Raw genomic sequence first — 16,615 nt, 5'->3', positions numbered from 1 at the left:
ATCCATTATAGTAATATTTAATAAATAATATATAAAAATTGAGTAAATAGGACTTTAAGTATCAGAACAGGTTTAAAGCATAGGATTTAATTTCTGATCCTCCGAAGCAGAAGGTGGCAGTAATGCATATTGCTGGTTGCCAACCACTATTAAAATATGGGAAGAAGAAGAAGGAGGAAGAGGAGGAGGAAGCATTACTCAGACATGGCCACACGTTAAAAATAAATGACCGACCAATTTCACATTTTTAGTCAGAAAAAGCCAAAAAGAAGATATTTTCTCTCCACTTTGTAATTTTAGCTTCATGTCTGTTGCTCCTGGATGTGGCCGATGGGTCTGTCGTTGGCGTGCGGCTTTATCACACTTTGAAAAGCTGTGTGACCTTCATGCGCCACCTCTCACAGGGATAAAAGATTCTTATTGATCTTATTGATATGCACAAATGCTTATTATGAAATGCCGAAGCTGCTGTTCACATAACATTGGTGCTGTTGCCTAATCTTGTTCAACCTGCATATAAAACAATATGCCACTCCTCTTCTGTCACATAACACTCCCCATCAGTTATTCTATTATTGTTATTGTCAAGGAACAGGTTATTGCTCTATTTTATATTATTGATATTGATTAGCTGGTTACTCCTTTGGTCTTCAAAGTGTTAAAAAATAGAAAGTGGAGAGCACCAAATGTCTGGTTGATCCTACTACTGAAAAAAGACTAAAACAACTGACAAAATAGTTTCAGATTTATTTTCCTTTAATGATTTAAGTGATCAATTATTGCAGTGCTGGATGGCTCTTTACTGAGATATGCTGCTGTTTACTGTTGTGTAACACATGAAAATAGTCCTAACAACATTTTCCATCTGCAGATTCCAAGATCATGTCAGATCAAGCATATGTGCAGCAGAGACAAATTTAGACCCTTTTTCTTTCACCTCAGCAGATTCTACAGTCGCCCTGTTGTGCAGTATAAAGAGTGTCAGATTCAAGGAACTGACATAGTTGTAAACACACAGGGAGGAAACAACTAAAATCACAGACACAAGTAAACAACACTTCTCCATAGCTTTCTGGTCAACAGCAATACAACAGTGCATATTTAGGTAAGTACTGGGTTGAAATACAGGTGAATGTGGGCAGAGCAGGGCAGGAGAGAGAGCAGAATAAAGGCATGGAGGGTCTGGAACAACAGGGGAGACACTTAAGGCCAAGAACATACAGCAGCTCCTCTGCTGGACAATCAGCAGCAGAAATGGAAAATAAGGAAAAAGGAAACTGAAAAGTCTTGTTGGTCCCTTTCATCAATCTGCTGATACACACATTATAAACAAAGAACAGGTTAAGAATAATAAGTCAAAGTTAATAATAATTAGGGCAGTTACTGTAGTAATGTATTTGAACTTATACATAATATTGGTTTTCCATCATGACCAAAGTGCATTCATGAACAGCTTTGAAAAAAATAATGTTAATAATATTAACCCGAGGGTCCAGTGAGCTCCTGCAGCCTGAGTGCAGGTTAAACAGTTATGGCCTTCTTCCCACAGATCCATCGGAGTTTTTCAGTACAGTTTACTGATTTCCATTTTTGATGCTGTTTATCGTCAGAAACTGCACAGTTACCGTTGGTGGGAGCGTCTACCCAGGAGCTGAGGGAAAAACAGGACCAGGATCAGATCAGAGCTCAGAGATTCATTGATCCACTGTTCAGGAACATGTCTCTCACCTGTTGATCAGGTCACTTCCATTGATCCACTTCCATTGTCCTCCTTCAACTCTCAGACCAATCCAGTATCCTGTGATTCCTTCACTGTTCCAGCTCTTACTAATGATGAACGTCTGATAACAAGAGACACTGAGATTTAAAGACTGTAAACACACTGATCTACAGACTCTGTGTGTCCAGAGCTGCAGAAAACACTTTTTTATTTCATACAGGCTGTAAAACAAATTCACATTTATCTTGTTACCCTGTCTGCTTCATTAACTGCAACGGCCAAATCTGAACCTTTTCCACCGCAGTTTTCTCGAGCTTCCTCCCAGGTTTTCAGATCAGGACGACCAGGGTTATTAATGGCAAAGCAGCTGGACTGGGACTGATACCAGCCCTCCTGACAAGGCCGACACTGTCGTCCTGAAACAACAGAGACCAACTAATAAACATCATGACTGCACTGACATGTTCTAATTAAATCTCTTATTGGGATCTGAACATACCGTTGTTTCCTTTGGGACAGTAGTTATCAATGCTCCACTGAGCTCGAGTCACGTTGAGCTCAGTCCACTTGGTCTCCATGTTTAGTATTTGTTCCGTTAGGTTTTTCTTGTCAGTTTCCAGGTTCTGGTTTTGTTTCTTCAGCTGCAGGTTTTCTGCCGTCAGGTTTTCGACCTTGCTCACTAAGACAGTATGGGCTTGTGTCAGATTTTTGTTGTCCATCCTCAAGTTTTCATTGTCTGAGCTGAGTTTGCTGTTGGTCTGTGTCAGGTTGTCTTTTAACAGCTCCAGCTCTTTGATACCTCTCTCATCACTGAAAGTAGTAACTGCAAAATAAAAATGAGTTTGGGGGATAGTAATATTGTAATTTTCCCCATAATGAAGCTTTTCTCTGCTTATGCTAGTTTCACCATGCTTCGTCATTTATCAGTAAATTGCATGACAAGACTAAAACCACCAACGTGTTAGGCCATCGCTCAAAATGTTTAGACTTCCTCTTCACCAAACCCAGTGGTTCCTCCTAAAGATGAAAATATTTGACGCTGCCTAAAACAGCTGGTTGCTGTAGTTTTGAGTATTCTGGGGAAATTTATCAGCTGCAGATTTGATGCAGTACTGAGACTTTACAGCACCAGAACCCTGACGTGGGATGGAGTTGAAAGCCACAGTGTGTGTTCACTGTCCTGAGAGAATGAGTCACCCACTGCAGGTTAGGGTCGGGGTGTGTTTAATAGGTTTCAGCAACAATCGTGCTTTAATACACAGGTAACACTTATTAGTGTGGTCAAGTTGTTTTTGCTTTTATCAGTTAATTCCCTTTGTGCATGTGTTTCTATGTTTTCACTAGTTCTTTTATCAAACTTTTTCTTCTATGTCGTGGCTTTTGTCTGTTTGTGGAAGCCCTGTACAAATATACATTCAGTCAACTTTACCATTGAAAGAACTTTATTCTGAAATTAGATTTAACTGACGAGAAATAATGTCAGTGTAAAACTAAATTTATATCCATCCATTCGGTTTAAATTGAGCTAAGTAACCACAACACCACAAAACACAATGATTAGGATTATAATCAAATCAATCAATCAATCACACTTAATTTATATAGCACCTTACAACAAACATAGGTAGACCAAAGTGCTTTACAGCACTAAAAACAACTAACTAAATAAAGAATGGCTATAGACTATAAAAAGCTTTAAACAGGGGCAGGTCAGTGATGATATGTAACTCAATGGGCAGAGTTTTCCAGAGTTTGGGGCCCTGGGACCTCTAGCAGAAGTTGGCTAGCAGAACACAGAACTCTGCTGGGTTGGTGAGAGCTTAGAATCTCACATATATATATGAAGGTACCAGGCCATTAATTGCACTAAAAGGAAATTATAGGCAAATCATATTCATATCTGATGCTGTGACCTGGGCGTTATGAAACTAAAAGTTCAAAGTTATATTTTCCAAACAACCTGCCAATATAAGCAAATAAATGTCTGAGCAAATAATGGGTAAAGAAAGAAAGCATACTTACGATAGACAGAGATTCCTATGATGCCCAACAGCAAAATGACACAAATAATCACCAAACAACAAACTAAATGTGGATAGTGGCAACTTCTGTTTTTCTCGTCTGGCAACAATCCTGCTGAAGATAAACACAAATTAGGACTTTAATTATCAAGTCAAATCAGTATCTTCAAAATGTTGTCTTTTTAGAGCAAAAAGCTTACGTCTTACTGCCCCCTCATTGCAGTTCAACAAGAAAATAATGTCACATTAAACAAAGATAGTTTTATCCTTAAATTCTGAGACATGAAAAATACCCATTAAATACTCTGGAATAGTTTTAAGGGTTAATTCTAAATTTTGAGTCTTAAAGCTCCGACTTAGATTACACTGATTAATATTAGCTTCTGCAGCACAGATATGCAACAGGGTCAGTTCCCCTCTGACTCATAGTAATAATGGTAAAAGTACCAGTAGTAGTTGCAGCAGGACTCCCAGTATTAATAAAAATGTTATATTTGTTACATAAAAAAGTTACTGCAGTAATGTCTGACTGTTGTGTGCAATGTTTTTCATCTTACCTTTGGTGTTGGCAGTTTGTTCTGTTGTTTTACTTTGCATCTTCACTTCATCATAAACAATTTCATCTTCCCTTTTAGCTTCAACTTTGAAGAACAACATGACATGGTTAGTAACTGGACAATGTGGAACCTGCAGCAGCTTCATTTCATTATTGTCAAGTAAGTCAAGTAGCTTTTGTTTCAACCATGCACAGTAAACACAATATCATGTTCCTTCAGGAACCATGGTGCTACACAAAGACAACTGAACAACACACACACTACACATTTCTCATAATTAACTAATAGTTAACTAAGAGCCCTAAGCCACAGAAAGTGGACGGGTGCACATCGTACATTAGACGGGGGAAAAACAATGTGCAATATTTTTATAGAAGATGTGAGAAATGCAAACATGACACATTGCATTGCAGCTATAATGCAGGTCAATAATTTATAGATTGCATCTCCACTCCACTCCAGTGAAATGCAAATGATGATTCCAGTTGATTCCAGTTTGCACAGGATTCAATGTAAAAATGTAAAAGTACAATTTGTTCCAAGGACATACTCAGAATAACTTTCTGTTGTCTCTGTTTATTTACAGTGAACATTTTTTGTGATAATCATCATTTAGAAATAATCCAGGCAAAACACTGGGTCATCTCTACCTCACATAATTTTCACCTTCTTCCTGCAGATTTCCAAACTGCATTATCACAAAGTCACACAAATCTGACAAGTCTGCTTTTTTTCTCAAAATTGTATATTATAAATAAAAAAATTGTCTTTAATTTCTGATTACACAACAATGGCACTAAAATCTTTTCATACTTGGATTTAATACCCAGTCAGTAAAAAACAATCCAACTTGACAACACAAAACACAAAAAAAATCAATTTTGCATAAGAAGATCACACAAACATTGATCCTGCGTCTGATCTGTATCAATAGCATGAAAACACTGAAAACTTTTCCTTTGTCGAAGAAACTGCACTCACCTTGATGTTGGGAGTTTTGCTGAGTTTTAAATACAACAGACGCGTAGTTAATGTCGCCTTCTGCCATCAACGCGGTTGGTCTGTGGAGCTCACTGTGACTTAGACCAGGAAGTGTTATTATTATTGAGCCATGGGCATCTCAATACAAGAAGTTGGTGATTGGGTTAATGTTCCTCTCTTCAGTTGAACAAATCACTCAGACATAAAATGAACAACTTCTGCTTTTGGCAGAGAAAGTCATTTAGTTCAATGACAGGCCACATCTGGACTTTAAACCATTTGCTTTATGTGCAATACTATGGAAATGTCACCTTCTAATCAAAGACAGAGGATTGCTAATGTTGAACGTGGACTTTGACTGTGTGCTTTGTATAGTATCAGGAAACTCAATGCTCAGTGTTAATTTTAACCAAATCATCTCAGCCACAGCTCCAAGAGATGCTATTGTTTCCGTGGTGGTTAGTGCCTGCACCCCCCTTCAACATGAACTTTCCTGCTCCTGAGGTCAAATGTAATTTTAGGCCCAGCCCAATTTCTATCTAACGGTCAGTCTAATTTTAAATCCTGTACATTTTGTCCCTTTGGCCAAAGTCATTTGATTATTTCTGTTTTTTAGAGTTTAGAAACTTAAATCAACATGAATAAAAACACAAGGGAATTAAATTCAGGGTGGCACAGTAACCTCACAGCAAGAAGGGTCCTGGTTTGAAACCCATCAGGGGCCTTTCTGTGTGGAGTCTGCATGTTCTCCCTGTGCTTGTGTGGGTTTTCTCCAGGTAGTCTGGTTTCATCCCACAGTCCAAAAACATGTATGTCAGGTTGATGGGTGACTCTAAATTGCCCATAGGAGTGAGTGTGAGTGTGAGAGGTTGTTTGTCTCTATGTGGCCCTGTGATGGACTGGGGACCTGTCCAGGGTGGACCCCTGCCTTTCACCCAGAGAGAGCTGGGATAGGCTCCAGCAGATCCCTGGGACCCTGGTTCCTTCCTCTCTAATAACTGCATTTAGCCACTGGTTACAGATATTAATAAACTACTTCACAAAATAGTTTAAGAGAGGAAGAACATCCTGAACTATTTTATTTTTGCTTTTGTACCTGAAATATGAAGTTCCTCAGTGTGTCCGCTGCAGGTCAGCACTAGCACTAATTCTCGCATATTAAACTATGGTGAACATGTCAGTCTCAGACCAACAGTGAACACTGGGCTGATGAACAGTAGCTGGTCAGGATTAGATCTGTTCACAGATTTTAGGGTGCAGCTAATGAATATTTGTGCAGCTAATATGTTTACTCCTATGCTGCTTATGAATCATATTTATTTCAACATCTTTCAGAGTTATTCTAAATGCCAAATTACAGACGTGTTTGTAGTTCCCCAGAAGTATCTTTAGCAGCACAGCATGCAGAGATAAAAATGCATAACTATTAAAATAATAAGTCACAGTATTTATATGGCTTGTCGCTGTATTGTCTCTCCCTCAGAAGTAGAAGAAAATGTTGTAATAATTAATAATTAACTGAGGCCAAACTGCAGCGGCAGGGGCACTTCAGCTTGGTAAATAGTTGTGGAGGCAGGACGTCCTTTTCAGCCTCCGAGGCTCCAACAGTACAACAGTAATCACATAAAGAAGAAATCATGTCATCTGACATCTTTGGACTCGTATTAACCGTTTCTTCTGATACACGTATATTTCAGAGCAGGACGCTGTACTGGGGTACTGGGTAACGGCTGCTGCATTACTGGGACAGGACCACCAGATGGAGATGGGACAGTCTCGTTTTCCCTGGCAGCTCTAAGAATCCACTCATGCAGTCCAACACCTGTAACACACTTTTATGCTGCTGTTTCTGAGGTTGAATTCATTTCCTTTTTGCAAGTAATGTTTGCTGAGCCCAGTCTGCTTGGGGCTTTTGGTGCTGCAGCAAATCAGAGGTGAAACACTGGACTTTATTTAAAAGAAGTTAAACATGAGGTTTCCCTCCTTTCACTACATAAGTGCCTATTGTTTACAAAAACGCACTTGTCATTGAGTGACAATGGCTTCTTCCTTATGACTGCAGGTCTGGGCACACCTGAAATTTCCTGAATCATAATTCTGAGTGCATTTGTCTAGCCCTAAATTATATGTTTGATTTATGGCTGCTCTTTGTCTCCGTAGGAAATTGGTTGTGTTTTAATGTGATTTGTCCAAATTTTATTTCATTCGTTTTCACTAGCTAATATTACCCCAGTGACACTTTATGTCTGGCCAGACATTCCCTTCAGCAAGAGGAAGTTAAAATCTGTTGATTAACTGTTGAGTTTTCTCAATAACATGGTTAGTTTCACTTTAATTTCCAGGTTAGAAAGTGAGCTCATACAGATGAGATAAACACACCAATTCTCAAGTTTATGCACTTTTCAGTTTGTCCTATAACAGAACTAAATATGTTTTCCTATAAATTGGTGGTTAAGGATCAAAATACAACTTTAACTGTCTTCTTTCTGCTTCCTCTCCAGCTTTCAGGTCAGATCTGCAAAGCAAATGTGGAGAAGCAGCATTTACTGGCTCTACAGGTTTTTCAGTGGCCAGTGGTGAAAGGGTTAATGTTAGAAATGACATCACTGTCTCTGCAGTTTCCCATCTAACCCCCCCCCCATCCCGCTCTCCACCCTTCCTTACCTCCCTTACCTCTCTCTCAGGCCTTCAGGCTCCTCCTTCCTACTGCTCTTGTCCATGTGTCCAGCCCCTTCATTAATCGCACTATGAAAGGGAAGCCTCCTGCTGTTCTGCATCACAAGAGCCTCACACACTCAAAAACTGAGTCTGGCCTGAACAACGAGAGACAGGTTGCTGCCAAGTTAAAATCAGTCACTGAGGCTCCTAAATCTCTGTTCTTTAACGCTGACATGGCGCACCACATTGTGCATCAACCTTTCCACCACAACCACTGGGGCGAAGAGAAGCATCTAATGCTGAACCTGAATCAACGCCTGGAGACCTACCTGAGCCAGGTCCAACTCCTGGAGGAGGAAAATACATTGCTTACAAAGGAGGTTCAAGCTCTGAGACGCAGCAATCACGGAGCTTCAACACGCAGGAAGGGCCTGGAGGAAGAACTCCAGCAAGCACGACTGGAGGTGGATGCAGCCTGGCGGGACAGGGTTCACACAGAGCTAGAAGTTGGCAGGCTCACCGAAGAGCTCCAAGTCATGGACCTGCAGAGACAAAGAGAGGCTCAGGCCCAAGTGAAGGCTGAGACAGTGCTGGAACAAAGCAGGAAGCAGCTTGGAGAGGAACAGAGGGCACAGATCTGGCTCAGAGGGAAGATCAATCAGCTGGAGCAGGAAAAGAGGCTCCTACTTCACACCCATCAGGAGGATGTGGCATGTTTAGAGGCCACATTAGCTCAGTCCAGAACCACAAAACCAACAACACTGGTTCAGAGGGGAAACCAGATTCCAAACCTCCTACAACTGGGGCAGGAGTACTCCCAGAGTTCTACCAGAGCATGGCAGGAGGCAGCACAGGCCTATGAGTTCCAGCTAGCTCAGCTGCAGGAGTCCCTTAACCAGTCCAGGAGCCATTTGATCCAAGTGGGTCAGGAGAAGAGTGAAAGCCACCTAAAGGTCCAAGCCCTGGAGAAGGAGATCTCCTCAGCTCAGGAGCTCAGATGGCATCTGGAGAAGTCTGTGGCCCAACAGAGAGACATACACAGCCATGAAATTCAGCAACTTCAGGTGAGTGCAGGACATTCATGCCCCGATTTAGAGATTTTGCTTGAGCTCAAATCACTGAGCAACTTCTGTCTTTTGTGACAATGGTCCCCAAAAATCATCCACTGTTGCTCCTGACACATGCAATCAGCCACTGTTTGATATCTGAAAAGTGACAATCCACTGAGGAATGTTAACCCCCCAGGCTATATTTAGGAAATTAAACACCATCCATGACATATGACTGATCAAGGCTTAAAATATCAAATTCATAATCACTGGAAGATCCTGTTATTCAAATTAAATTTGTATTTTGAACTTATTGATTTATGATTAATATCCAAGGCCTTAAAAAATCGGATCAGCAGTAGTGCACAATAGTGAGTTGTTCCCTTCATCAGTTTAATTGTGATGGAACAAAAGCATTTGTGTGTGAAAATACCAATAATAAACAAACAAACAAACAATAATATGAACCAACTGTGTGAAATGTGTTTACTTGTGTAACTGTGCTATAACACTGCTTTAGTTTAGAACAGCACAACTCAACCTTATTCTCTCACCAAGCTGAACAATATGAGAAAAATAAGGGTTATTGTGACCAAACACTGTAGTGTGATGACGCGTTCATGCCTTGTTAACCACCAACCACTTCCTTTTTCCTGTTTCACTTCCTGGTTTGCCAGGAGCACCTGCAGGGCCTGGAGGCGGAGAAGGAGGATCTGCACCAGCAGATCAGTCATCTCCTCTGTGAGAACCGAGGCCTCCTGAAGCTGAAGATGTCTCTGGGCCTGGAGGTAGCAACGTACAGGTATACATCAGTGCTTCTAAAATATCTGAATAACGTGGCTTGTCACACACCGCCTGTCAGAAATATTGACCTGTATCATTTCCAAGCTGGACTTTTAGTCAGTCCAAACTGATGACAGGATCTTGAACTTCAATAATTTGACAGACATTTTGTCCATACCATTTTGTTCTTTCTTTTAGGCCAACAATAAAACAGAAAATAATCAGCAGATTGATTTTGGCCCAACTGGTAACTACATTTCAAGCTCAGGATGTGAAATATAATAAGAGAATTTTGAAGTTGCAGTGTCCCTGAATAGGCTGTACTCATATTGTAGGATCAGATTCAGTTCTATGCAAATGGTCCAGAGAGGAAATGTTCATATGAGCAGTAATCAGTACAGAAAAGTCGTCCCTGCTGGTCACATGTATAATGTTAAACTGCTGTGTCACCTCAGATTTAGACAATTGGGTTCAAGAAAAAGCTGCAACAGCGTAGACAAACGTCTCATCAGCAGCCGTATAAAGGTCGTCTCATTGAAACGGCAGCCTCGGTTGTTGTGGACAGTGTAATCACCAGCTGTGGCATCTCCTTACCCCCCCCCCCCCCAACCTCAAAATATTGATCCTTAGCCATCAGTGAGAAACTACTGGTTTATGAGCTGTGGGGGTCTAGAATAACAGTGGAGGAGGAAGGAGCCAGATGGAGGGGGACATAGCTAGAGCACAATACTGTTGTTATAAAATTAATCTGGTAGACATGCAGCTGTTTATAAGAGAGTGTGTGGGACTGAGACTGGTGTGTGATGCGTGAAAGGTATTAGTGAAGCATGGGCTGCTTGTAGTAGCTGCTGTCATTGTTGATGGCAGAGACTTGTGTGCTGCAGATGGCTCCTCAATGACGAGACCTTTCCTTCATTAAAATAACAACAGACCTCAGTCTCTCTCTGACCCACTGCCCTGCGTTCAGCATCACGCTGAAAGTTACCACTTATAGCTCGTCCAAACCCTAAACACGACGATATTCATGTGTTTCTTTCGCTTGTTTGTCTCTACAGAGCTTTGCTGGATGCTGAAAGCCTCAAGGAAGAGAGCTCTTTCTTAAATCAGCCAAACAACATTTCCATCACAGGTAATTAAAGAAAACAACACTCTGCATTCAGTCACTGACTTTACTGCTGCAGTGTTTAGAATCTGAATGTCACATGAATCACCCCGTTATTTCCAGTCGTTATAGTGAAGGTATAGTTTCCCTCAGCAAAAGCCCCTGGGGGTGGGCTGGGGCCATGTTTTACACCCTTTGTAAATAGCTTAGTCTGGCTGGTGGGGGCTGGGATAAATGAGCTGAGCAATCTAAGAGAATCCCCAAAGGTTACTGAGCCATATGGCTTTGCTTTCTGGTAACTTAGACATCAGTGAAAGGAAATGACGATCAATATTTCCCCATTAGTGTAAAACATATGTTTAGTGATGCTTTTTGGAGGCAGGTTGCTCCACAGCAGCTCTGTCATGTTAAGCTCACTAGGGAAGATTTGAAACACCAGTCTGCCCTACTTTGACATACATATGATAGGATACAGCATATTTTGTAGATTTGTCATAATATGGTGGTTTCATTTAAACTTAATGTATTTAATACACATATATGTAAGTCACTGTTCTCACAGTAGCTTAGGTCTTTGTGTATTCATAAATGCTGCATTTTTCCTCCACAGATGGAATTTTCTGTCCTCAGGGCCGTAAAAAGATTTTCCAAACCCAGCTCTCTGCACAGCATAAGGCCGCCTCCCTTTCATCTGTCTGGGCCCTAACAGGACTGTCAGTGATTAGTGCCACACCAGTCTGTTACAGAAAACCTGTAACTTTTGAGGAAATTACAGCGAGAGGGGAAACCCCTTATCCAAAAATACTTCAGGATGGAGCTGCTGAAAATTTAAGTCCACCAGAGGTTGATGACAAACTCACCTGTGTTGAGACTGTATCGCCTCCAAATGAGCAGGAGGCTCATAACAAAACATCAGAGGACCAGGAAGATGAAGGGGACTGGAACGGTGTTGATGCTGAAACTGAAAGACCAGTATTGGAGTCAGCTGTCAGTTATCAGGCTGAGTCTGGCCTGAGCACTGAGCCGCCCTCCTGTGATACTGGTACTCAGTCTACAGCATCCAGCCTTAGACCATACCAAGTCAGAATGACAGAGGATCCCTGGAGTTTATCTGGTAAGGATGTACCTTTGGAAGGGCCTGCTGAAAAAGAAGATATGCAGCCACATGCTCCAGCTGATGCAGGGGTAAAGAAAGAGGTGGGAAATGTGCAAGTGGAGACTTCAGATTCTGAAACTGAGGCAGTACTTAAACCAAAATTAGAGTCCGGGATGAACAGTCCAGCATCTGACTGTGAAACTGAAAAAAGTTTGTTAAAGCAGTGGGCACATTTCAGCCAAGATGAAAACACCTCAGATGCAGTTGAGATGAGACAAGAAATGAGCTGTTCCATGGTAGGAACAAATGAGACAGATGATGAGGATAAGCTGTACCCTGATGGAGAAGAGATGGCTACGTGGAATAGTGTAATAGAAAGGAAGGTTGATCTGGAGATGGATGATGGCACAAAAAAAGATGAAGCAAAAAGACAACATGCTGAACCAGAGGAAGACATGTCACCAAAAGAACCTGAGCAAGAAAAGAGAGAAATTAGGGAGGAGTTTTCCACAGATGTACAAGTCAAAGACATGGCCGCTTCAGTTTGGGACACACAAGCAGATGAAGATGTGCAGCATGCTGCATTAGACCGAGAGCAAGTTCTGTTTCCTGACAAAGAAGACGATGAAGACGAGGACTCTCAAAAGGGTTCGGTGTCATGGAGGACTGAGCTGGAGAGCGACAGCTATGCTCAGGATAACACTTTTCCTGACCCTCGTCCTCTGATTCGATACAAAAGTGACGAGACTGACGTCCACGCTCAGGCACTGCACACGGAAGAGAGCGAGTCCAGCGATGGTGAACAGGAAAAGAAAATCGGCGAGCCGGGCACCGGAACATGGAACGAAGACAAGTCAAAGAGATTTGGAACTATGGAAGATCTGTGTGAAGAAGTTGAAGAGGAAGCACTGGATGAGGATTATGATCTGGGATACACACACACTGAGGACTGGGATGAGGACAGGGACAGTGATTATGCTACGTCAATGAATGATGCCAAAAATGCAGATGAAGGGATCCAGAGACTCAGTGAGAGACAGTTAGATGAAGAAAGTGAAGAATTTACCAAACTCATGGTGCCCACAAATGTACATTATGATGAAGAGTTAGACAGACTTGAGGAACAAGAATTAGAAAAGCTGTGCACAGACAAGTATAGTACTCACTTTGCACAGCAGCAGCTCAGTGAGACTGAGGAAACACCACAGGACTGCAGGGCTGCTGAGAAAATTATACATCAAGAAGAGGCTGCAAACATAAAAACAGATGACACATATTCCTCCTCAGAGCCTGGACTGAGCCATGAACTTACGTCTTCCACTACAATTCCAAATCAGCGTTATGAGAACCCACGTTTCAGTGAGTCATCAGTGGCCAAAGCTCTGACAGACATTGCGGCTGATGAAGAAATACAGCATGAAGACGAAAAAGTTCCAGATAGAGCAAAGGGGAATAAACATGTGTCCATGATAAGACATGTTGACAGAACAGACATGGAGGCAATCAGCAGCTCAGAGGATCCAAACTCCACATCACAGCAAAACCTGGAGGATGTGGGTTCAGATACTGAGGTGAAAGGCGATTTACCTGTAGATGGGTCCAGCAGGTCTCAGGAGAATCAAGTTGAGGGTGTTGCACCCTGGCAGCCAGTCCCAGAAACAGCTGAGGTCCAACAGAACCAAAGTGAGGACTCAGAAATCAGAGACAAGAACGAACAAGATCAAAAATGTGATAATGTCCCTGAATTAGTTGAAAGTCACAACAACAAAGGACCTGACGACACACACAAAAAGGAACCGCTTGAGATCAGCTTTCCTGACATCTTTGCAATGAAAGACTCCACAGAACTATCAAACACAAATGACAAAGATGGCAGCCTCGATGATGTTTCCACTTCCCTTGAGTCTGGGGAATCCTATTTAGAGGCCAGAACCACCTACAAACCAGATGATGGCTGTGATGCACCATATGAACAAAGCAATCACAGTCCAGGGTTTGGTGTCGCTAACAGGTGTAGGATGGACAGTGGCTCAAATAGAGCCCTGGGAGCTGAAGAGGAGCAGCTTCATTCTGAGGTGAAGCAGCCGTGGTCTAAAGATGCTGCTGATGAGTTGGGTCATGCTGGGGAGTCTGAGCTTGAATGTGAATCTTCATCTTTCTTTGAAGATCCAGCATAAAAAGGAGTCACGTGCTGAAGTTAAACCAGTTGTAGTGCATGTTTCAGAGATGTCATTTGAATGTCTACTATCACTGCCTAATCTGATTTGACTGATGGAAATCAGTGGATGCTGCAGTGAAGAAGCTGCTGTGTCACAGTATTTCAACCAGCCACTGTGCGTTATCTCATTCAACATAATCTAAACTTTGAATAAACAAACATATGTTGACTTAGGTTTTTTAAATTGATCTTGGTTTTATTTCCACCTATGATGTCTTTGCTGCAGTACCTTTACAGCCAAAATAAACTGTAGATGATAGAAATGCTCTGGATCTCTTTGCCTGAACATTTATCTTGCTGCCATCATGAGATCTAACGCTGTTAATTTTCATTCTGTTGTTTTCAGACCAGCAAGGACCATATTTGTCTTTTAGAAAGCTGAAGGTCATTGAGAGGCGACTAGTCTCTAACACAACCCCCTGTTAGCTGCACTGATATTTCATGGTGCTGGGGAACTGCTGTTAGCACCCTCTTTTTTTTAGCAAATAAAAATGTTAGCAAGGGCCTTAATCTATGAACACGCACAGTTTATATAAGACTTTTGCACCATTTTATTGCTTCATTTTATTTTAAAACTTTTCTAAATTGTCTGCAAGTATCCTGAGAATAATGCTATAAATTTATATTATTGGAGAAATACAGATTCTTTGATGGGTAAACTTCATTTTTTGCTGCAGAGAATAAAGCTGGTTACGTGAACATGTATATGAAGGTGTCTGCAAGCAAGCATACAATCCAACATGTAAGGACATAAAAAAAAAATCTATTAAAAAATAATTATTTACATGGGTTCAAACAAAGCTGTTCATCAAGGAAAAAACTATTTTCACTGTAACCTGTACCAAATTATAGAGCCCTTTCCAAGAAACTGCCACTTATTACAAAATGAAAAGAAAACAAGTGTGGAGTCACACTGATACCATAGCTAGTGTCAGGAGGAAGTCATGAACATTTTAGTAAACACATCACTGAGACAGACAGAGCATCACCAGGCCTTTCACAAGTTTGTGTTTTGACCTGTGTGCAGAGCTCTTTAGAAACTCAGTGAAAAAAGCAGACACTCCAGTGGACGCACCGGGTGCAATGCATCCTGGGTGTTGTAGGATTATTAACATCAGAGCTTTTAGGAATGAGACGTCCTTTTTCTCCAGTTCTCTCCAGTCACTGGGCACTAAGGATGTTTTGCTATTTGACCAAGTAGCGGAGCCTCTTCCATCGAGTGACAGGAGCCAAAAACATCATTAGAGTCGTCTGTCTAATCTCCCTCTTTCATTAAAACCTCACTGGCACCAAGCACCAACACACCTATTAATGAACTGAACAGCACCATTAACTGTGTATGTACTGTAGTTTGCAGACTTAAACACACTCACAAACTAAACTCACAGTTGGTGCCCCATGCTCCAGCTCCTCAAAAATCACCTGTCCAGCCCCCAAACACCAGTGTTCATGTGTACTGGGCGTAGTGGGTTTAAAGTGCCTGTAACGCAACACCATCTACGCCTCATAGGAAGTCAGCTGCTGGTGTCAAAACAAGAAGAGGTTGCACCGGCGTGTGCAATCTGCTAATGACAGCTGCAGTTTGGTTTAGTAATCCAGGATGAGTGATGCTGTAGAAAAACACTCCAAACCTTCATGACAACAATGTGGTGCAGGGGCTACAGGGTTGGGGGGCTGGTGTGAAGCAGCTCTAGCTGAACAACTGGTGGTTTTAACCACAGACTAACAGGAGTCAGCAGAGATAAAAACAGGGAAAAGTTTCATTTGAGTTTAAAAGATGCTAAAATAAATGCTTTAATTCTGAGTTACTGCTGTTGAGCGATGAATACCACTTCAAAATGTTATCAGTGCAGAGTTACTGTCAGAGTCACAGCTACTTTAAAAAAACGTTGATTCAATAGACCACTTCAAAAAGGAGCATGTTCCTTATAATTTCTGATTCATTTCTATTTTCATGAGCAGGTAGGAAGAAAGAAAGAAGAAAGACCAATGTCGTAAACTGGACTTGAAGCTGTTGTATAACCTAAAACAGCCATCAGCATAAGCCCCATGAACCTTCCGGGAAAAGTCTGAATCAGCTCAGGTTGGTTTAATGTGAAACACCATGTTTTGAAATAAGTGTCGTTAGTGTGTACCTGACAAATTCAGATGTAAATGTGTTGAAGGCAGAGGGGAGGTGAGTTATTTCTCTGTTGGTCGGTGTCTGACCCCACACAATCTAATCAGTGTTAAAATCAAGTTACTGTAGATGTGTGCTGGCAGACAAACCACACGCAAACCCACAGGAAGTCAAAGAGGAAGATGAGTCACAGCGTCTCAACCACTGATCTGTCGTTCTCAGCATCTGTAACTAACTACAGTCAACTGTAGGACCACTCTGCAGTGTAGAGGGAATGCTGTTTTTCCTGACATAACACGTCCAAACTGAAC

At 41.6% G+C, this 16,615-nt stretch overlaps 2 protein-coding genes across 5 annotated transcripts; one reads left to right on the top strand and one right to left on the bottom strand.

Moving 5' to 3' along the window:
- Positions 1-727: 727 nt before the first annotated feature.
- Positions 728-5,608, bottom strand: LOC113136812 (C-type lectin domain family 17, member A-like). Of its 4 annotated transcripts, none has more exons than XM_026317884.1 (7): positions 5,280-5,608; positions 4,299-4,382; positions 3,743-3,853; positions 2,220-2,399; positions 1,973-2,136; positions 1,729-1,841; positions 728-1,651 (listed from the first exon to the last, which is right to left on the bottom strand). In XM_026317884.1, the coding sequence occupies exons 1-7, from the start codon at positions 5,344-5,346 to the stop codon at positions 1,522-1,524; spliced, it is 849 nt and encodes a 282-aa protein (XP_026173669.1). In that variant the 5' UTR covers positions 5,347-5,608; the 3' UTR covers positions 728-1,521. The 4 variants fall into 4 exon arrangements, with proteins under 4 accessions (XP_026173669.1, XP_026173668.1, XP_026173667.1 ...); XM_026317883.1 differs by having other exon boundaries at positions 3,743-3,856; positions 5,280-5,606; XM_026317882.1 differs by having other exon boundaries at positions 2,220-2,543; positions 5,280-5,602.
- A 2,350-nt stretch (positions 5,609-7,958) lies between these two features.
- Positions 7,959-14,169, top strand: nes (nestin). The gene is made up of 4 exons (XM_026316539.1): positions 7,959-9,001; positions 9,664-9,788; positions 10,825-10,898; positions 11,482-14,169. Exons 1-4 carry the CDS (start codon positions 8,027-8,029, stop codon positions 14,142-14,144), a joined length of 3,837 nt encoding a protein of 1,278 aa, XP_026172324.1. The 5' UTR covers positions 7,959-8,026; the 3' UTR covers positions 14,145-14,169.
- The last annotated feature ends 2,446 nt before the right edge of the window (positions 14,170-16,615 follow it).

Source organism: Mastacembelus armatus, chromosome 16, assembly GCF_900324485.2.
Source record: "Mastacembelus armatus chromosome 16, fMasArm1.2, whole genome shotgun sequence".
Lineage (NCBI taxonomy): Eukaryota > Metazoa > Chordata > Actinopteri > Synbranchiformes > Mastacembelidae > Mastacembelus > Mastacembelus armatus.
Note: the sequence above shows the minus strand (reverse complement) of the source record. Positions and strands in the feature narration are given on the sequence as shown.

What these genes read in the sequence shown, in the direction of transcription:
- nes (XM_026316539.1), top strand. Translation starts at nt 8,027, where the DNA reads ATGAAAGGGAAGCCTCCTGCTGTTCTGCATCACAAGAGCCTCACACAC. An exon ending in CTGGAGGTAGCAACGTACAG is followed by an intron (nt 9,789 to 10,824) that starts GTATACATCAGT and finishes TTGTCTCTACAG; the next exon opens with AGCTTTGCTGGATGCTGAAA. An exon ending in AAACAACATTTCCATCACAG is followed by an intron (nt 10,899 to 11,481) that starts GTAATTAAAGAA and finishes TTTCCTCCACAG; the next exon opens with ATGGAATTTTCTGTCCTCAG.
- LOC113136812 (XM_026317881.1), bottom strand. Translation starts at nt 5,346, where the DNA reads ATGGCAGAAGGCGACATTAACTACGCGTCTGTTGTATTTAAAACTCAG. An exon ending in GCAAAACTCCCAACATCAAG is followed by an intron (nt 4,383 to 5,279) that starts GTGAGTGCAGTT and finishes TGTTCTTCAAAG; the next exon opens with TTGAAGCTAAAAGGGAAGAT. An exon ending in GGAAGTGACCTGATCAACAG is followed by an intron (nt 1,652 to 1,728) that starts GTGAGAGACATG and finishes TTTTTCCCTCAG; the next exon opens with CTCCTGGGTAGACGCTCCCA.